This window comes from Nannospalax galili, unplaced genomic scaffold, assembly GCF_000622305.1.
Source record: "Nannospalax galili isolate Female #2095 unplaced genomic scaffold, S.galili_v1.0 scaffold341, whole genome shotgun sequence".
NCBI classification, from domain to species: domain Eukaryota; kingdom Metazoa; phylum Chordata; class Mammalia; order Rodentia; family Spalacidae; genus Nannospalax; species Nannospalax galili.
Window position 1 is genome coordinate 1,722,767 of NW_008346082.1, and position 19,230 is coordinate 1,741,996.

Consider the following 19,230-nt stretch of genomic DNA (forward strand, 5'->3'; position numbering starts at 1 on the left):
AAAGAACATTAAAGACAGGGAGGCAGAGGCAGGTGGTTCTCTGAGTTCAAGGCCAACCTGGTCTCTACATAATGAGTTCCAGGCCAGGGGCTACAGGGAGACCCTGTCTCAAAAAGAGGAAATGGCAAAAAAAAAAAAAAAAAAAAAAGTTTACAAGAAACAAAACAAAAAAACAGGTGAGCTCAGTGAAGCATTATCTATAATCTCAGCAAGGCATAAGTTGGAGATCAAGGTCAGCCTGGGCTATACAGCAAGACCCTGTATCAAAAAAAAAAAAAAAGAACAACAACAAGCAAACAAACAAAACAAAACAAAACAAAACATCTAATCTATTAAGACACGACAGCACAGAAAAGAACCAACTCTTTACACAGAGAAACACCAGTCACAAGGTTTGCAATTACAGTCCTTACATGTGCAAAGGAAAAGACCTAAAAATTCAGGAAGGTCTGAGTAAACATTAGCCAGGTTTGGGCTAGGGATTATAGGTCAGTGGCAGAGTGCTGGACAATCATGGCACGGCCGTGGATTTGATCCCTAGTACTGAAGAAAAAAATAAAATAAAATAGATAAAAACCAAAACAAAAATTAACCAAACTAGGTTCAAAGGTAATAATCCTAGCCCTCCGGGAGATAGACAGAATTACAAGTCTCACGTAAGGAAGTCACTCTGCAATGCGTCTCATGCTAAGCCTCAGAGAAGGCTAATGCTAGATAGAATTTAGAAATTTCTAGGGAACTCTAATTTAGGGGGTAATTTAAAACTTACTGTGGGACATGTATTTGGAGGTGAGGATTCTTCTGTACATACAGACAAGACAGACAGGGAAGGCATCTGGGAAGATGTCAGGGTTGGCACCTCTGTGCCACTGTTCAAGTTCAAAGCTGAAAGCCCAAGAGTATGGTCCCCATTGAGCTCACTGGCACTGCTTTGGGTGGAAGGCTTTAGGAAATTCCGGGCCATGCTGCTTCGGAGGCAGGATGTGCTATGGAAAGTGCTTGCCAGCTTGACTGTCTTCTGATTGCTGTCATCAGAGTCAAGTTTGGGGAAGGACAGAGATTTGATATTGCTTACGGCAGGGATAGGGGGGAGGGACACTTTGGAAGACAGCGACATCTTTTCACAGTTGCCCAACTGTGGTAAGGTTATAAAGCCATTGGGTTTATGAAGAGGCTTGAAATCTAAGGTTGCCCGCTCCAAGGATGCCAAGACCTCCTCATCCTGTAACACAGACCCAGAGCTTCCTCTGGGTAAGTTATTGTCCAATAACTGAGCCATTATGGGTCCAGTGGATCCTACCAGAATGTTTCTCAGCTCCTCCTTCTCATCAATAGTTTTTAACTCCAGATTATCAAATGGGTCTTCTTCACACTCGAAGTCAGCAGGATTGAAATCTGCCTTTGTGTGGGGTGGGCTGAGAACTTTTTGTTTAGTGGCACTACTGCTGACCCGAGTTGGAGTGAGGATGCTGTTGTGCTGTAAGCTGGCAAGAATGGGGTTAATAGGAGGTGGCATTGTGGCTGTACTGTGAGTCTTGGAGAAGCTCATTTTGCTATCGCCCTCTGGGCCACTCTTAGAATTCACTTTAGCTTCTGCTTCCTCAGCCTTACGCTCTGCTTCTCGCTGAGCTTCTTGGATTATCTTAATATCTTCAGCCCACTCAATGGTTTTCTTTTCCAAGGAGAAGTCATACTGCAAAGATACAGCAGAGAAAGGAGATGTGAACCCAGGTGGCTGCTCTCCCCAACCCAACTCACTCCTTCCTCACTCCTGTAAGTGACGTAGAGCAGACAGCACTTCAGGTACATGGACAAGCTTCACTAAGGAAAACTAGTAATTCCAATGCCGAAGGTATGCTCCCAGATTACTTCTGTAAATTAACTACAAAGGTTCCCACCACTTCTTGTCATACATACAGAACCAACAGAAACTTGCCACATCCTTTGCACATCTCCTCCCTCTGGCCTCTCCTCTCCTCAGTTCATGGCTCAGATGGGGGCTTAGCCACCCACCCAAGAAGCTTTCCTGATGACCCATTTGTTCTTCTAGAATTGTATAGCATTTGCCTCTATCAGTCACCTCATGGCGAATGTATATATTCTCTAATATGTCCTCCTGTTGGCAGTGCCCTATAGACCCTCTCTGGGTCTCTATTGTATAGCACAATGTCCTAATTAGATCCCATGCTTAATAATGGCAGCACCTAACGTTGAAGAAAGAGTTACAAAGTGCTATGCACTACTGCTTCGCTTGTTTTAATAGTACTGGGGAAGGAACCTAGGGCCTTGCACATAGCAAGCAGTGCTCTACCACTGAGCTACACCCTTAGGCAGTGAGAGCACTTTTCATGGATTAACCCTCTAGATTTTGACCTTTCAGCAATTATCATTATCCCTACTTTACAAGGGGCCATGCCCACAGTCACAAAGCTAGCAAGCACCGGAGCCTTGATCTGAAGCCAGGGAGTCTGACTACTAGTCCACACTTTTTTTTTTTTTTTTTTTTTTTTTTTTTTTTTTGTCTTTTGAGAGAGGGTTTCCCTGAAGCCCCAGCTGGCCTTGAACTCACAAAGATTCGCCTGCCTCTGCCTCCTGAGTGCTGGGATTAAAGGCATGCGCCACCACAACTGGCCCCTATTCTAGGCTCTTAATCCACAATTACTTTGACAATGAGGAGGTTATACTAAAAATGCAAGGAAACTTAAGAAATCTAGTACTGGGGCTGGAGAGATGGCTCAGCAGTTAAGAGCACTCACTGCTCCTGCAGAGGACCCTGGTTCATTCAATTCCCAGCATCAACATGGCAGCTACAAACCATCCTTAACTCCAGTTCCAGGGGAATCCAAAGCCCTCTTCTGACCTCCCAGCATTGCGCGACACGGGTGCACACACATGCAGGCAATACACTCATACACATAAAATAAAAATAATATTTTTTAAAAAAGAAATCTAGTGCTTAGTTCAGCAGCACACATGATAAAATTGGGAAAATTTAAAGATCAGCATGGTCCTTGCACAAGGGTAACACTCAAATTCCTGAAGTGTTTCATTCTTGTTCCCTAGCTGGCCTGGAACTGGCTATGACCAGAGAGGCCTTGATCTCACAGAGATCTGCCTGCCTCGGCCTCCTGCATGCTGCACACTGGGATTAAAGGCGTGTGCTACCATGCCTGGCTTTGCCTCCTACATTTTCAAGTTACTTGGCTAGGGGGGGCCTGTCATCACAGGACTTCTTTATCTGTTATTTGCTCATCTTCCCAATGTATACTGATGAAACCTCCTTTTTCTGCTTTCAAAAAAGAAAAGAAAAAGAATGGGAGTAGCCAAGCATGATGGCACACTTGGAAGACAAAGGCAGGAGACTCACAGTTTGAAGCCAGCCTGGCCTACATATAGCTAGGCCCTAAGGGAACGAAGAACCTAGCCATGAGACTCAGTGGCAGAGGATACAAAGACCAGGGGTGGGGGGTCCTACGCATCTCTAAGATTTTATAGAATACCCCAACATTTGAGAGGTGGAGACAGGAGAATCAGGAGTTCAGATAGTCTGGGGTATATGAAAATCTAAGATAAATAAACAACAACAAAAAAAGAATAAATGAAAAATAAGATTGTTACAGAACTGAACAATGATTCATTTCATGGTTCCTTAATAATACTTTAAAGTACAGCCCAATTTACAAAATTTTCATTGCCACATTTAAAAGAAATATACATCTTTATATAAAGCAAAATTCACATGGGAAAGAAAAAAGATTCCTGGCATTCACTTTAAAGCAACAAGAATTAAACAATGCATGCATGTGTGTTCAAGAGTAAAGACACATTAGAGACAGAAAAGAAGAACAAAGTAGGAAAGTCTAACATGCTGAGAACTCATGTTAGGATAGAAGAAGCCTAAGGTTGGTCATTTCCCAGCCTTTCAGCGTCAAACAGCCCAAAGGAAGCCTAACTACATAGGTACCAAGAATTCAAGTTTCTGGTCCAGTTGTGTCCTACAGAGATTGGGAGGTTAGTGTGCTTCTCCATCACAAATAGAACTGTGAGAAAACAGTACTGGGCTTAGACTCTAGAGCTTCTAACTGGAAAAAATCCAATTGTCTTTTTGGTTTTTTGAGACAGGGTGTAATAGTTTCTTTTCTCATTGTTGTGCTAAAATACCTGACAAAAGCAACTTAAGAAGAGTTGATTTTGGCTTTCAATTTGAGGGGACAGTCTGTCATGGCACACAAGGCAAGGTGGCAGGACCCTCAGGTAGCTGGTAAACACAGCATTCACAATAGGAAGCAGAGTGACAGATGCTAATGCTGCGCTAGTTACTTTTTTATTCAGTCTATGAGCCCAGCCCATAGAATGCTGCTGCCCACATACAGGTAGGTCTTCCCACCTCAACTGAATCTAGATAATTCCTCAGACATTCCTAGAGGCTTATCTTTTCAATGATCCAGTCAAGTTATCAGCATTAACAGTCAAATGGGGTTTCACTGAGTCTAGGCTGTTCCAGAACTTACTATGTAGCTCACTCTATCCTTAAACTGAGATCCTCCTACCTCAGTCACCAGAGTATTAGGATTATAGGTGTGCACTACCTCACTCAGCAAGGAAACACAATTTTGCAGTGTCCTCTAATAAATCAACTTCCCACTGCTGATAAACACAGATCTCTGACAGAAGCTGGAGAGATGGCTCAGTGGTTAAGAGCACTGGCTGCTCTTACAGAAGACCTGAATTCAGTTCCCAGTACCCACATGGCAGCTATCAACCATCTGTAACACCAATTCTATGGAATCTGATGCCCTCTTCTGGCTTCCACAGGCACTGCACACATGTACACTTTACATGCAGGTAAAACACTCATACATATGAAATAAATAACTACAATAAATCCACAGGTCACTGAAGTTTTATACAAATAACTAGAATTATCTTCCCTTTGCTAGAAAACACTGAGATTTTTGGGTTTTGTTGATGTTGTTTTGATGTTTCTTTTTTGTTTAGGGATTTTTTGGGTCTTTTTTGAGACAGGGTCTCTCTGTAGCCCCAGTTGGCCTGGAACTCACTATGTAGAGGCTGTCCTTGAACTCAGAGATTTGCCTGCCTCTGCCTCCCAAGCACTGGGATTAAAGGCGTGTGCCACCATGCCAAGCTAATATTTTTTTTTTTTTTAAAGCATACAGCCATGGGGCTGGAGAGGTGGCTCAGTGTTTTAGAACACTGAAATGTTCTTGCAGAAGACCGGGGTTCGAATCCCAGTACCCACATGGCACAGCTAACAACTGTCTGTAACTCCGGTTCCAGGGGATCTGATGCCCTCTTCTGACTTCCACAGGCACTGCACGACATGGGTACACTTCCATACATGCAGACAACACACACATACAATAAAATAAAAATAATAAATTTTTTTTAAAAAGCCAGGTGTGGTGGTGCATCCCAGCACTCGGGAGGCAGAGGTAGGCGAATCTCTGTGAGTTCAAGGCCAGCCTGGTCTACACAGTAAGTTCCAGGATATTTGGGACTACAGGGAAACCCTGTTTCAAAAAGACCAAAAAAAAAATAGAATACAGCCAGGCATGGTGGCGAATGTGCCCCCCAGCACTCGGGAGGCAGAAGCACACAAATCTCTATGAGATGGAGGTCAACTTGATCTACATAGCAAGTTCCAGGCCAGCTGGTGCTACAGGGAGACTGTCTCAAAAAACAAAACAACAAAAGCAGAAAAATACAACACTAATATGGAGCACCAAAAGGCAAGCATTACAATGCCTTAGAGGTTTCCTGTTAGACACAATTTCCTCTTCCATAGTTTCATTTGTTTGTAATCAACCACTCAGTCCAAAAACAGTAAATGAAAATTCCAGAAATAAACAAATCTTAACTTTTAATTTCTGAGTAGCATAATTACCTAGCACCTTTCCTCACTCTGTCCTTGTGATATTGTACATAGAGTCTAACACTGCCTGAGGTTTCTAGGCATCTTCCAGGTCTGAGAACACATCCCACAGATAAAGGGAGGATGCTGTGATTTAGATACGGCTAGTCCCCCAAGGGTTCTTGATCTCCAGTGTGGCAATGTTGAGGTAGAGGGACTGTTAAGAGGTAGGACCTCTGGGGTTATAAAGATGGCTCAGTGGTTAAGAGCACTGGCTGCTCTTGCAGGGGACCCAGGTTCAATTCCCAGCACCCATGTGGCGGCTAACAACCATCTGTAACTCCAGTTCTAGGGGATCTGACATCTTCTGACCTCCATGGGCATTGCATGACACAGGTGTACTTACATATATGCAGGCAATATGCTCATACACATAAAATAAAAATAATAAGGGCTGGAAAGATGGCTCATCAGTTAAGAGCACTGATTGCTCTTGCGGAGGACCCAGGTTCGAGTCCCAGTAGCCACACAGCAGCTAACAACCATCAGATAACTAAAGTTCCAGGGGATCTGACGCCTTCTTTTAACCTCTGTATGACACAGGTGCACTTACACACATGCAGGCAATACACACGCAAATAAAATAAAAATGAATTTATATATATATATATATTTTGGTCTTTTTGAGACAGGGTCTCCCTGTAGCCTGAGCGGGCCTGGAACTCACTATGTAGATCAGGCTGGCCTTAAACTCACAGAGATCTGCCTGCCTCTGCCTCCCGAGTGCTGGGATTAAAGGCATGTACCACCACGCCCAGCATAAAATATTTTTTAAATAAATAAAAATAATTATTCTTATCTCATGGGAGATAAGAATAGGCTTTAAGAAACATCAATGTGTTTCTGGAAGTTTTTCCTCTATCTTTCAGTATTTCCAGAGAGAGCACTAAGAAAATAAAACTTGAGCCACAGACAATGGTGCACACCTGCAATTCCTTAGGAATTTGAGGCAAGAGAATCATAAGTTAGAGGCTAGCCTGGGCTACATAGTGAGTTCCAGCAAAGCCTGTCTCAAACAAAAGCAACTTTTTTTGAGGGGCTGGAGAGGTGGCTCAGGTGTTAAGAGCACTTGTTCTTCTAGAGGACCTGGGTTCAATTCCCAGCACCTACATGGCAGTTCTGTTTCTGTCTTCTGGCCTTTGTGGGCACTACATACCAATAAACATACCAATAATCAAAACACTCATACAAATAAACTTTTTTTTGGTCTTTTTGAGACAGGGTCTCCCTATAGCCCCAGCTAGCCTGAGACTCAGTATGTAGACCGGGCTGGCCTTGAACTCACAGAGATCCGCCTGCCTCTGCTCTGCCTCTGCCTCTCAAAGACTGGGATTAAAGGTATGTGCCACAATGTCAGGTTTCTTTTTCTTTTTTTTAAGTTACATCTACTCATTCATTTGGGAGGGGGTGCACAATGGCACACGGGTGAAGGCAGAGTTAGTTCGCGCCTTCCAGCTTGAAAGAGCTCTTGAGAAGCAGAGGCAGGTGGTTCTCTGTCAGTTCAATGCCAGCCTGGTCTACATATCGAGTTCCAGGCCAGAAAGGGCTACACAGTTGAGATGCTGTCTTAAAAACCAAACACAGGGGGTTGGGGATTTAGCTCAGGGGTAGAGCGCTTGCCTAGCAAGCACAAGGCCCTGGGTTCGGTCCTCAGCTCTGAAAAAGAAAAAAAAAAGACAAAATAAAAACCAAAGACAGAAACAAAATCCTATGTGTCTGCTCCTAGCAAAAATCATCATGTTGTCTGTAATTTTTTTCAGTTGTGTCTGTATGCAGTGCTAGAGATCAAAGCCAGGGCTTCATACACACAGAGCTTGTATACTACCAATGAGCTACGTCCCAGCCCTGCCGGGGCTTTTAAACCATATTAATAGTATTGTATACTCAGAAAGGTATTTAATGACTATTCATTATTACCAATAAAAAAACTATCAGGCAAATGGACTAAGAAAAAGTATATAAGGTAAATCTATTTTCTGGACTAAGGAAGTCTTCACATATGGTAACAATGTCTATTCAGTATTTTAAAATACGTAAAATGGTGGTGGCACACGCCTTTAATGCCAGCACTCCGGGAGGCAGGGGTAAAGGGACCTCTGTGAGATTGAGACCAGCCTGGTCTACAGAAGGCCAGCTGGGGCTACACGGAGACCCTGTTTCAAAAAAAGTTTAAAGGGGCTGGAGAGATGGCTCAGCAGTTAAGAGCACTGACTGCTCTTGCAGAGGACTCAGGTTCAATTCCCAGCACCCATGTGGTGGCTATAAACCATCCTCAACTCCAGTTCCAGAGGAATCCAAAGCCCTCTTCTGATCTCCACAGCACTGCACGACATGGGTGTACTCATATACATGCAGTATGTACTCATACACATAAAATAAAAATAATATATTTTTGAAAAAAAAAAAAAAAAAAACTTAAAATGGCCAGGGATGGTGGCACCTACCTTTTAATAACAGCACTCAGGAGGCAGAGGCAGGAGGAGTGCAATAAATTAAAGCAAAAAACAAAATGTTTGGCTTCATTAGTCATTAGGAAAATGTACATCAAAATCATGATGAGAAACACGCACAAAGACATACATAATGAAAGACAATTAATACCAAAACTAGCAAGGATGTGGAGAGACTGGAACACACCTGAAGGGATGGTGGGAGTGCAAATGGTACAGTGAGCCACTTTGAAACAGAATCTGGCAGTGTCTTTAAACATGATCATAGTAAAGCCTAACAATTCTACTCAAAAGAACTGAAAACACGAGAAAAACTGTATATAAATGTTTGTATCAGGGACTAGAGATAAAGTTCAGCAGGTAAGAGCACTTGCTGCTTTTCCACAGAACCCTAGTTCGGTTCCTAGTACTTATATAGTGGCTAACACCTGTCGTTAACTCCAGTTACAGGGGATCCGATGCCCTCTTCTAGCCTCCACAGTGCACTTACATACAGGTAAAATAAACAATTAGCTGGACGGGGTAGCGCATGCCTTTAATCCCAGCATTTGGGAGGCAGACATAGGCAGATCTCTGTTGAGTTCCAGGTCAGCCTGGTCTACACAGAGTTCCAGGCCAGCTGGGGTTACAGGAAGACCCTGTCTCAAAAAGACCAAAAATAAATAATTTTTAAAAAAATTTTAGGGGTTAGAGATGGCTCAGTGGTCAAGAGCACTAGCTGCTCTTGTAGATGACCTAGGTTCAATTCCCACATCCACATGGCAGCTAACAACCATCCATAATTCCGATTCCATGGGAATTCGACACCCTCTTCTGCCCTCCATTGGCACTGCATGACATGGATGCACTTACATGCATGCAAGCTTTACATTCATACACATAAAATAAAAAAATAATAGGCCAGGGCTGGGCATGGTGGTGCATGCCTTTAATCCCAGCACTAGGGAGGCAGAGGCAGGAGTATCTCTGTGAGTTCAAGGCCAGCCTGGTCTACATAGTGAGTTCCAGGACAGCTACAGGGAGACCCTGTCTCAAAAAGACATAATAATAATAATAATAATAATAATAATAATAATAGGCCAGATGTGATGGCGCACTCCTTTAATATAGCACTCAGGAGGCAGAGGCAGAGGCAGGCGATCTCTCTGCGTTCAAGGCCAGTATGGTCTACATAGCGAGTTCCAGACCAGCTGGGGGGGCTACAGGGAGACCCCATCTCAAAAAGACCAAAATAATAATAAGTGAAATATTTTTAAAATTTTTAAATTGCCCAGCATGATGGTACATGCCATGAATCCCAGCATTTGAGAGGCAGAGCCAGGTGGATCTCTATGAGTTCAAGGCCAGCCTGGTCTACAAAGTGAGTTCTAGGCCAGTGAGAGCAACACAGTGAGACCCTGTCTCAAAAACCAAACACAGAAAAAATTTAAATTAAAAAAAAACTTTGTAACAATATTATTCATAATAGTCAAAAAGTAGACACTACCAGGGCTGAAGAGATGGCTCAGTGGTTAAGAACACTGGTTGTTCTTGCAGAAGACCCGGGTTCGAATCCCAGCACCCATATGGTAGCTAACAACTGTCTGTAACTCCAGACCCAGGGGATCCAACGGCCTCTTCTGACCTCCACGGCTATCACATGATAACGCAATACACACGTACACATGAAAATATAATTTTTTAAAATTTTATTTATTATATTTATTTTATGTGTACGCGTGTATTGCCTGCATGTAGGTAAGTAAGTGCACCCGTGTTGTGCACTTAACCACTGAGCCATCTCTCCGGCCCAATAAAATGTTTTTAAAGTTTTAAAAAATAAGTTAGCCAGGCGTGGTGGCACACACCTTTAGTCCCAGCACTCGGGAGGCAGAGGCAGGTAGATCTCTGTTGAGTTCAAGGCCAGCCTGGTCTACATAATGAGTTCCAGCATAGCTGGGGGCTAAAGGAGACCCTGTCTCAAAAAGACCAAAAATAAAAATAGTAGATGCTACCAAAATGTCTACCAATTGATGAACATATAAAATGTGGCACAGGGGTTTGAGAGATAGCTCAGCAGTTAGGAGAGCATACTGCTCTTCCAAAGGACCCACGTTCAGTTCCCAGCACCCACATCAGGTGGCTCATAACTACCTTTAACTCCAGGGGATCCAACATCCTCTTCTGGCCTCCTTGGGCATGTGCATGCACATACACATACACACACACACACACACACACACACACACACACGCATTCACTCACAAAGACACACATGTACACTAAAAATAAAAATCTATTAGAAATAAAATATGGCTCACCCACACAACAGAACATCACTTGGCCCATTAAAAACAGCTCATTGCCCGGCGTGGTGGCGCACGCCTTTAATCCCAGCACTCGGGAGGTAGAGGCAGGTGGATCTCTGTGAGTTCGAGGCTGGCCTGGTCTACATGGTAAGTTCCAGGACAGCTGGGACTACAGGGAGACCTTGTCTCAAAAAGACAAAAAAAAAAAAAAAACAGCCCCACTATTCATACAAACAGAGAAAGCCATAATAGGAACTTAGTGGCTGGTTTTGTTAAAAGCACTGACTCTTCACTTGAGTCTGTACATGTTTAATGGTAAGTTAGAGCAGGATAGAAGCTTAGACTTGTCCTTTATTGAGTTATTCGCTCTTATGACTCATGTTGGATTCCAGTATTAAGAGATCTAATGGATAAATAATCTTGTTGGAATGGTTGAAACTACCCTCCTAGGCAGCAGCAACTGTCTTACCAACAAGGCCTAATCCTGAAATAATGACCAATCAGAACAAGATTCGCCAGCCACACAAACCCCTAACCTACACTATGAAGCCAACACAATTATTAGCGTCTCGGGATCAACACTTTTACTCACTAGACTGCCATTTTATTCCCTAAAAGTGGTCAAGCTGGGAATAAATTGTTGCTTCACCACCATTCACTTCTACAGCTAGCCTTTTGGGATGAGTGTCCAGACCTAGTTCATGGGGAATCCCATAGTCAAGTCTCTGGCCTAGGACTGTAATTACAAAAGCCTAAGTTAAATAAACCTGTCACAAAGGCCAAAGGCATATTTTCTATTCCATTCCTACATTCTGTCCAGAAGAAACAGAAAATAAACAGACCAATGGCTGCCCAGGGCCAGGCCAGGATAAGAAGGGATTGCTAAAGGATTAGGTTTCCATTTTAGGGGAAATGAAAGTGTTCCAGAATTACACAGCAATAAAGTTTGCACAACTGTGAATATATTGAAAAAACACTAAACTGTGTAACCTGAGAGTGAATTTCAAGGTATGTGAATGCTATCTCAATAAAGCTATTAAAACAAAGCAACAAGTTCTCTTGCTATAATAACTTCATACAGACTGTGGAAGATAAAACAAAGTACTTTTTTTTTGTCTTTTTGAGACAGGGTCTCCCTGTAGCCCCAGCTGTCCTGGAACTTACTATGTAGACCAGGCTGGCCTCGAACTCACAAAGATCCACCTGCCTCTGCCTCCCAAGTGCTGGGATTAAAGGCGTGCACCACCACGCCCAGCAGTAACATGCCCCAGAAACAAAACTTCCTTTGCAGAAAGGTGCAGTTTCAAAAGATCCTCTGAAGTCACAGGAAGAAGTATGGGAGAGCTACACTGTGCTCTTCCACCTTTCTACAAAGCTACCAGAGGAGCCTAGGCATTCTCAGGACATTAAGATCTCTCTCTGCACCAAGTAAAGTACCTCCTCAAAGCACGCATTCAGTGAATGTGCCTTGAAGAAAGTTAACTGGCTATTTGCTCCTTTCAAGAAGATATGCAGTATATTTATATGTAACTGACTTTTGAAGGGGAAGGATTGAGAAAGCCCTTGGAGAGCCTTTAGGCAGTGCTAACAGACAGTCTTTAGTGCAGTGAGAAAGAGACTTCAGGTGGAGACAGCAGCACATGGGAAAACCAGTAGAGGCAGGAATGCATAAGGTGTGTTCAAGGTCCTGATGACTTGGAACAGATGAGCTAAGACCTCTGCCAAAATTTAATGTCTCTACACTTGATAATTATTGAGTAGTTTTTATTTTTTTGGTTTTTTTTTTTTTTTTTTTTCGGTCTTTTTGAGACAGGGTCTCCCTGTAGCCCCAGCTGTCCTGGAACTCACTATGTAGACCAGGCTGGCATTAAACTCACAGAGTAGTTATTAAAAATGATGTGAAAATTTAAAACCTTAAGAATATCATTCTAGAGGCCGGGTATGGTGGCACACACCTTTAGTCCCAGCACTCAGGAGGCAGAGGCAGGTGGATCTTTGTGAGTTCAAGGCCAGCCTGGTCTACATAGTGGGTTTCTGGCCAGCTGGGGCTACAGGGAGTCCCTGTCTCAAAAAGACCAAAAAGAAGAAGGGAAAAAAAAAAAAAAAGCATATCATTCTAGAAGCAATGTGGAAAACTCTGTGAGCAGAGGAGCCAGTCAAAGAAGCAACTTCAATAACCCAGGTGAAAAATAACATAGGGCTGAATGGAATATTCAGCATCTTCTCTAACATTAGTGGCTCAGAAGATGAGGACATTAACAGAGAAAAGAAGTGAGTCAGTAAGTCAGGTGGGCAACAGGGATTTGTTTTGTGCAAGGCACAGAGCCCCAGAACAAATATCTAATCTAATAGGTTAAACAAAATTTGTGCGTGTGAAACATGTAAATGGGGGTGTGGGCACCAATGGAACAATAACAATAGTAACAAGAAATAAAATACAATTAAGAGACGTAGGAACAGCTTTATCAATTCACACATCAATTTCTTATTTTTAACAAAGCTTAATGCATTAAACATTAACTAAAAATCACCACTTACCTGTACTTCTCTGACAACCTGCAAACAATCAGGCAAGGAGAAGCCAATAGGTAGACCAACTTTAGCTGGTGTTTTGAATTTGTCTCCTATCTTAAATGGGACATCATCAAGGTAACTGAAAGTCCCTACAATCAAAAATAAAGTAGAAAACATCAGCAAAGAACTTTGTTGCTCTGCTATAATCTTAGGTTCAGTGGACACACATTCACTTATGCTAAGACCTGAAGCCCATTCGCCAGCAGCTTACCTGCTTCTGACCCAAGATCACCAAGAAAATCCTTAGTCTATTTCACTATTAGAATTTGTTTTCCATTATACCTAGTGTTTTAAAAGCCAAAGTATTCACAGCAGCCTAAAAAAAGCACCCCCTACCCCACGGCTCCTTGCTCTGTCCTCATCTCCTAGCAACTGTCTTCTGGCTTACTGCCTAAGTCATGGTGACCTCTGCCTGCAATGATGATAGGCTCAATTGGCCTCAGAAAGTTCCATATTGGCTGTCCCTACTATCTAGAATGTTCTTCCTTCAGATTCACATGACCCACTCCTTTGCCTCTTCAGCTCTTTGTTCCTTAAATGTTACTTTCTCAGTGAGGGTTAATATCAGCATCCTACTGAAAATTAGGATCCATCCTCACTACTCACATACTACAATTTGACTTTGCCTCACAGTATTTATCTTCTAATATACTATGTAGCTGACTCATTATATTTACTGTCTATATTGCCCAAGGAAATGAAAGCTCCTTACAGCCATGTTGATGTAAGTATCTTATTCAATGATGTAGTCTCAAAATCAATTTTTCTTTGGTTTTTGTTTTCTTTTGGAGACAGGGTCTTGTTACTAGCCTTGGGCTGGCCTTGAGCTCACAATCTGACTATACTAGCTCCCAGGTAGCTGTGTTTACAGTGCATGCCACCATACACAATTTATATTCTCAAAATCTACAGTACTGTCTGATACTTATGTGATAATTGATAAATACTGAATTATTGATAGATTCTTTACAACAGAAACTCCTTGGAGTTCTCTACAAACTTTTATTTCTTTTTTAAGGAAACTGAAGTAACAATCACTTTTAAATACAAGAATAATACATTCTAGAATAACGTCCCCATGCTGGTGACAAACCCAGGGCCTCTCACATACATTAAGCACTCATTCCACCACTGAGTTACTTCCTCAACCCTCCATTTGGAAATATTTAAGCAGCACAGCACTTGTAAGAAAAGGGGATAATCACAAGATCATGGAAATCCGCTCAGACATAAGTTATATACAGGGCATGCTTGTCACTCATGGATCAGGCAAAAAGACAGTGCCTCTTGTATATCATTTTCTGCATACTTCTAACTGGGTCAGGATTTCTTTCTGAACTAATTCTGGTAAACTAACTTACTGGCAGACAAATAGATAGAACTAATAGAGTAAGTTCTACTTGTTCATTATCGGCAGCTAGTAAAACAAGGCTTACTTATGACCCCCCGGTGCCATATTTTCATGTGTGCTCATGAACACACAGATTAAGGCATCTCTTAATTACAACTCTTCTAGGCACACCTTTTTCATTCTAAAAACTGTATACATCTGAAGGCTAATCCAGATCAAAAATTTGCTAACATTTCATCAATCTTCTGGAATATTCAAACCTTCTACTGGGAAGAACACCCTTGCTCCCATCCTTGGGGAATGGAGTCTTTCCTTCCCATGATTTTTAGGCAGAATGAAAATACTTCAGCTACTTCTCACATGGGTGGAAATTAAATCCACAATGTCATGATCTTTCTGGAACTCTAGGAAATTTTCCAAATGTGGTCATACTTGCAAATGTGCTGTTTTCTCAACTGGCAATGTCCATCTCAACCCCACTATTATTTACTTAAGTAATGCTTTATAGTCCTTTAAAATAAATACAAGCAGGATGCAGTAGACACAACTGTACTCCCAGCCATTCTGGGGTAGAGGTTACAAGCTGGAGGCACTTAGTGATGCCTTGTCTCAAATTTAAAAAAAAAAAAAAAAAATCAAAGAATAAAGAAAAAGGGCTAAGGAGATTTTCAACTAATTAAGTGCCTGCCTTGCAAGCATGAGGTCCTGAGTTCAATCCCTAGGACCCATGTAAAAAGGCCAGGCACAGTGGTGCACACTTGTTATTTTACTATGAAAGGACAGATGGATCCCTGGGGCTATCTTTAGCCAATCGGCCTAGCCTACTTGGTGAGCTCCAGAACAGTCAGATCTCGTCTCAAAACACAAGGTAGGCGGCACCTGAGACTGTCCTTCTGGCCTCCATATACATGGACACACAGGTGCAGCACACATACACACAAAGAATAAACAATAATTTCCCTCTCAAACACTCAGTTCAACACCAGCATCCTCAGGATGGACAACTATGTATTGTTTAATAATCTGTTTCCTTATTTTCCCCATAGAGAATTCAAGCAAGAATTTGAGCATGCCCAAATAACAGAGAAATGCTCATACTTCTATCTCCCAAAACTTGGCATAATCTCTACCAGATGAGGTTTGTTCAATGAATAAAGAACAAGAAGACAGCTCTGATACTTCTCTTGTACTTGACTCTTACCCCAACCCAACTTATGTATGATTAATATCTATTAAAATTCAAAATAGCTTGCCAAAAAAAATGGCAAAACTAGCTATGTGGTGGGGAATTGTTTTGTTTGTTTAGCTTTTTGAGACAGACTCATGTAGCTCTAGCTAGCCTCAAATCTGCTGCGTAGCCAAGATTCCTGGCCTTGAACTCCTGATCCTCTCACTTCTATCTCCCAAGTGCTAGAATTAAAGGCATGTGGCACCATATCCAGCAAAAATAGTTGGTTTACGAGGTTGATACAGTTGTGGTTTTCTTTTGTCTTAGCGTCTCACTCAGCCTCACTGGCTTCAAGCTGTCTTTTTTCCATGTAGCTCAGTCTGGCCTTGAACTCCTGATTTTACACCTCCTGAGTACTGGGATTAGAGACATGCACCACTATACCTTGCTACTTTTAGAGGGGTTTAGAGACACAGCTGTGCAACCCAAGCTGGTCATGAACTCACAATCTTCCTTACCCACCTCACTAGTGCCAGGGTTTCCAGTGTGCACCTCCATACCCTGCTATAAAAGTGGGTTTTTTAACTAACTGGATATGAATCAGCAGCTTGTCCTTAGAAGGGCAGAATCAGGGTAGGTGACAAAGGGTGAAAAGTTTTTATTATTCAAAATACAGATCTACTAGATATACACCACAGTACCTAGAGTTAACAACATCATATTAGATACTAAAATTGCTAATAGGTGAAAATTTTGTTGTTTCTGAAAGAGGTCTTTGCTATATAGCCAGGCTAGCCTCTAATTTGAGATCCTCCTGCCTCTGCATCTGAGTTGGGGGCTGCAGGCATGTACCATGCCTGGGTCAAGAAGAAAGAGCTTAGTTAAGTGTTCTTATTCTCAAGTACAAATATGTGTGCACATACCCCCACACAGTAAGCCCTCAGTATCCATGAGTTCTTCAACCATCAATTCAACCATCTAAGATAAAAAATATTCAGTGAAACCAGACAATGGTACATGACTACAATTTCAGCCCTTAAGAGGCTGAGGCAGAATATTTAAGAGCTCAGCCCAGGCTACATAGGGAGATCCTAGCTCAGAAAACAAACAAGAATACTGAGAGGAGAGGTGTCTGTACTGAACACACTGTTTCCTTCTGATTGTCCCTCAAGCAATGTGACTACTGTATTATACATGTCACGTAACAACTGCTCACATAGTACTTACATTTTCGTAGGTACTGTAAGTTAAACCATACAGGAGATGTTCAATCTATACAAGGTATTCGACAATAGTAAATTTTGGTGCCTGAAGCCAATCTCTGGTGAACACAGAAGAACAACTATAATAATATAAGGGACCAAAAGGAAACTATGGAAGGTGATGGACATGTTTATAACTTGATGGTAGTGATGGTTTCTTTCATGGGAGTACACCTATCAGCAAACTATCAAGATGTGGTCCATTTGCTATGTACAGCTTTTTATATGTCAATCAAAACCCCAAAAGGTAGGAATTTAGTTTTATTAAGTCCTATTATAGAGATCTCTTTTTTCCTAAATTATTATGTATCTCAAGACGCTTTCCCAGATATCAAAGACTCTTTAAGGACCTGGGTACAGTGACACCTGCCTGTAATCCAAGGTGGAGGTGGAGGGAGGACTGAAAATTCAAGGCCAGCCAGGATTACAATAGTGATTACCAGGCCAGCCTAAACTTACATAGCAAGATCTTTTCTCAAAAAACAATATGAAAGAAAAAAGTCCAGCTGGAGGGATAGCTCGGTGGTTAAGAGCACTGACTGCTCTTGCAGAGGACCTGGGTTCGATTCACAGTACACACATGACAACTAAGAACTGTCTTTAACTCCAGTTCCAGGAGAATCCGATGTCCTCTTCTGAGACATTGCACAACACGAGTGTATACATGCAGGCAATACGCACATACACACAAAATAAAATTAGTGGAAAAAAAAAGAAGAAAGTTGGGTGTGGCAGCACACCCCTATAATCCCTATCCAAAAAGAAAAAACATAATACATTCACACACAGACAGACAGACAGACAGACAGACAGACAGACACACACACACACACACACACACACACACACACACACACACATCTTTAAAAGTCACTTCTAGGAATAATTTTCTTTAGATAAAACAAGAATGAATTGAAAATTAAAAACAGGAGGCTGGACAGATGACTCAGCAGTTAAGAACACGAGCTGCTCTTTCTTACAGAGGACCCAGGTTTGGTTTCACAGAACCCACATGGTGGACTAACACTAAGTCCCAGAGGAATCTGATGCCCTCTTCTGGCCTCCACAGGCATTGCATAGACAGGTATACTTATATACATGCAGGCAAAACACATAAAATTTTTTAAATAAATTTAAAAATTAAGATAAGGCCAGGGGAGGTGGGACACATCTTTAATCCTAAAACTCAGGAGGCAGAGGAAGGCAGATCTCTGTGGGATCAGCCTGGTCTACATATCAAGGTCCAGGCCAGCTGGTACTATAGGGAACCCCTGTCTCAAAAAAAAAAAAAAAAAAAAAAAAAAATTAAAGAGGATTAACTTTGGGGAAAGGGGAAGACAGTACTGGGGATTGCATATGCTAAGAAAATTTTTACACCCCAAAGCTGGACCACAAATCCTTTTTATTTTTATTTTGAGACAGAGTTTTATCAAGTTTCTCAGGCTAGCCTTAATTCACTATGTAACCCAGGCTTGCCTACCTCAGTCTCCCCCTCAGTCTCCCAAGTGCTGTGATTACAGGGGTAAGCCACCTCTAACATTTAATTACCAGGCTCCAAGAAAATCCTAATTTAAACTAAGCACAGGGCTTATACTTTACGAAAGAAAAAAAAAATACACACACACAATTTGGTCTTTTTGAGACAGGGCCTTCCTGTAGCCCCAGTAGGCCTGGAACTCACTATGTAGACCAGGCTGGCCTTGAACTCAAGAGATTTGCCTGCCTCTGCTCCGAGTGCTGGGATTAAAGGCATGTGCCACCACGCCCAGTCAAAAGACAATATTTCTAAAGTCTGAAAAATAATTTTCATTTATTCTCTAATTTAGGGATATGTAGCTATTAATAAAGAAGTTAAAGAGTTCCTTTGAAAACAATGAACTTGAAACTGAATCAAATGCTAGTCACAAAACTAGACCTGTGCAGAATAAGACCTAGTCATTCCCAAATACAGAAACAGAAAAAGGGCATTTAAAATGTATTTATTTGGGGCTGGAGAGATGGCTCAGTGGTTAAGAGCACTGACTACTCTTGTAGAGGACCCAGGTTCAATTCCCAGCACCCACATGGCGGCTACAAACTGTCCTTAACTCCAGTTCCAGGGGAATCCGAAGCTCTCTTCTGACCTCCGCAGCACTCCATGACACGGGTGCACTCACATACATGCAGGCAATACACTCATACACACAAAATAAAAATAATAAAGCT

At 42.0% G+C, this 19,230-nt stretch overlaps 1 protein-coding gene and 1 non-coding gene across 5 annotated transcripts in view; one reads left to right on the forward strand and one right to left on the reverse strand.

Moving 5' to 3' along the window:
• The window catches only part of Ubap1 (ubiquitin associated protein 1), a 52,995-nt gene that overhangs the window by 9,449 nt on the left and 24,316 nt on the right, over positions 1–19,230 (reverse strand). For 3 of the 4 annotated variants that reach the window (XM_008842460.2, XM_029568003.1, XM_029568004.1), the window contains 2 exons: positions 13,209–13,333; positions 770–1,693 (listed from right to left, as the gene is read on the reverse strand). In XM_008842460.2, coding sequence (XP_008840682.1) covers positions 770–1,693; positions 13,209–13,333 — 1,049 coding nt within the window. The remainder of the gene's footprint in view (positions 1–769; positions 1,694–13,208; positions 13,334–19,230) is intronic. The other variant, XM_029568005.1, reaches the window with a different exon arrangement.
• Positions 2,953–3,056, forward strand: LOC115071940. Its single transcript, XR_003850995.1, has one exon. It is a non-coding gene; the product is annotated as a U6 spliceosomal RNA (small nuclear RNA).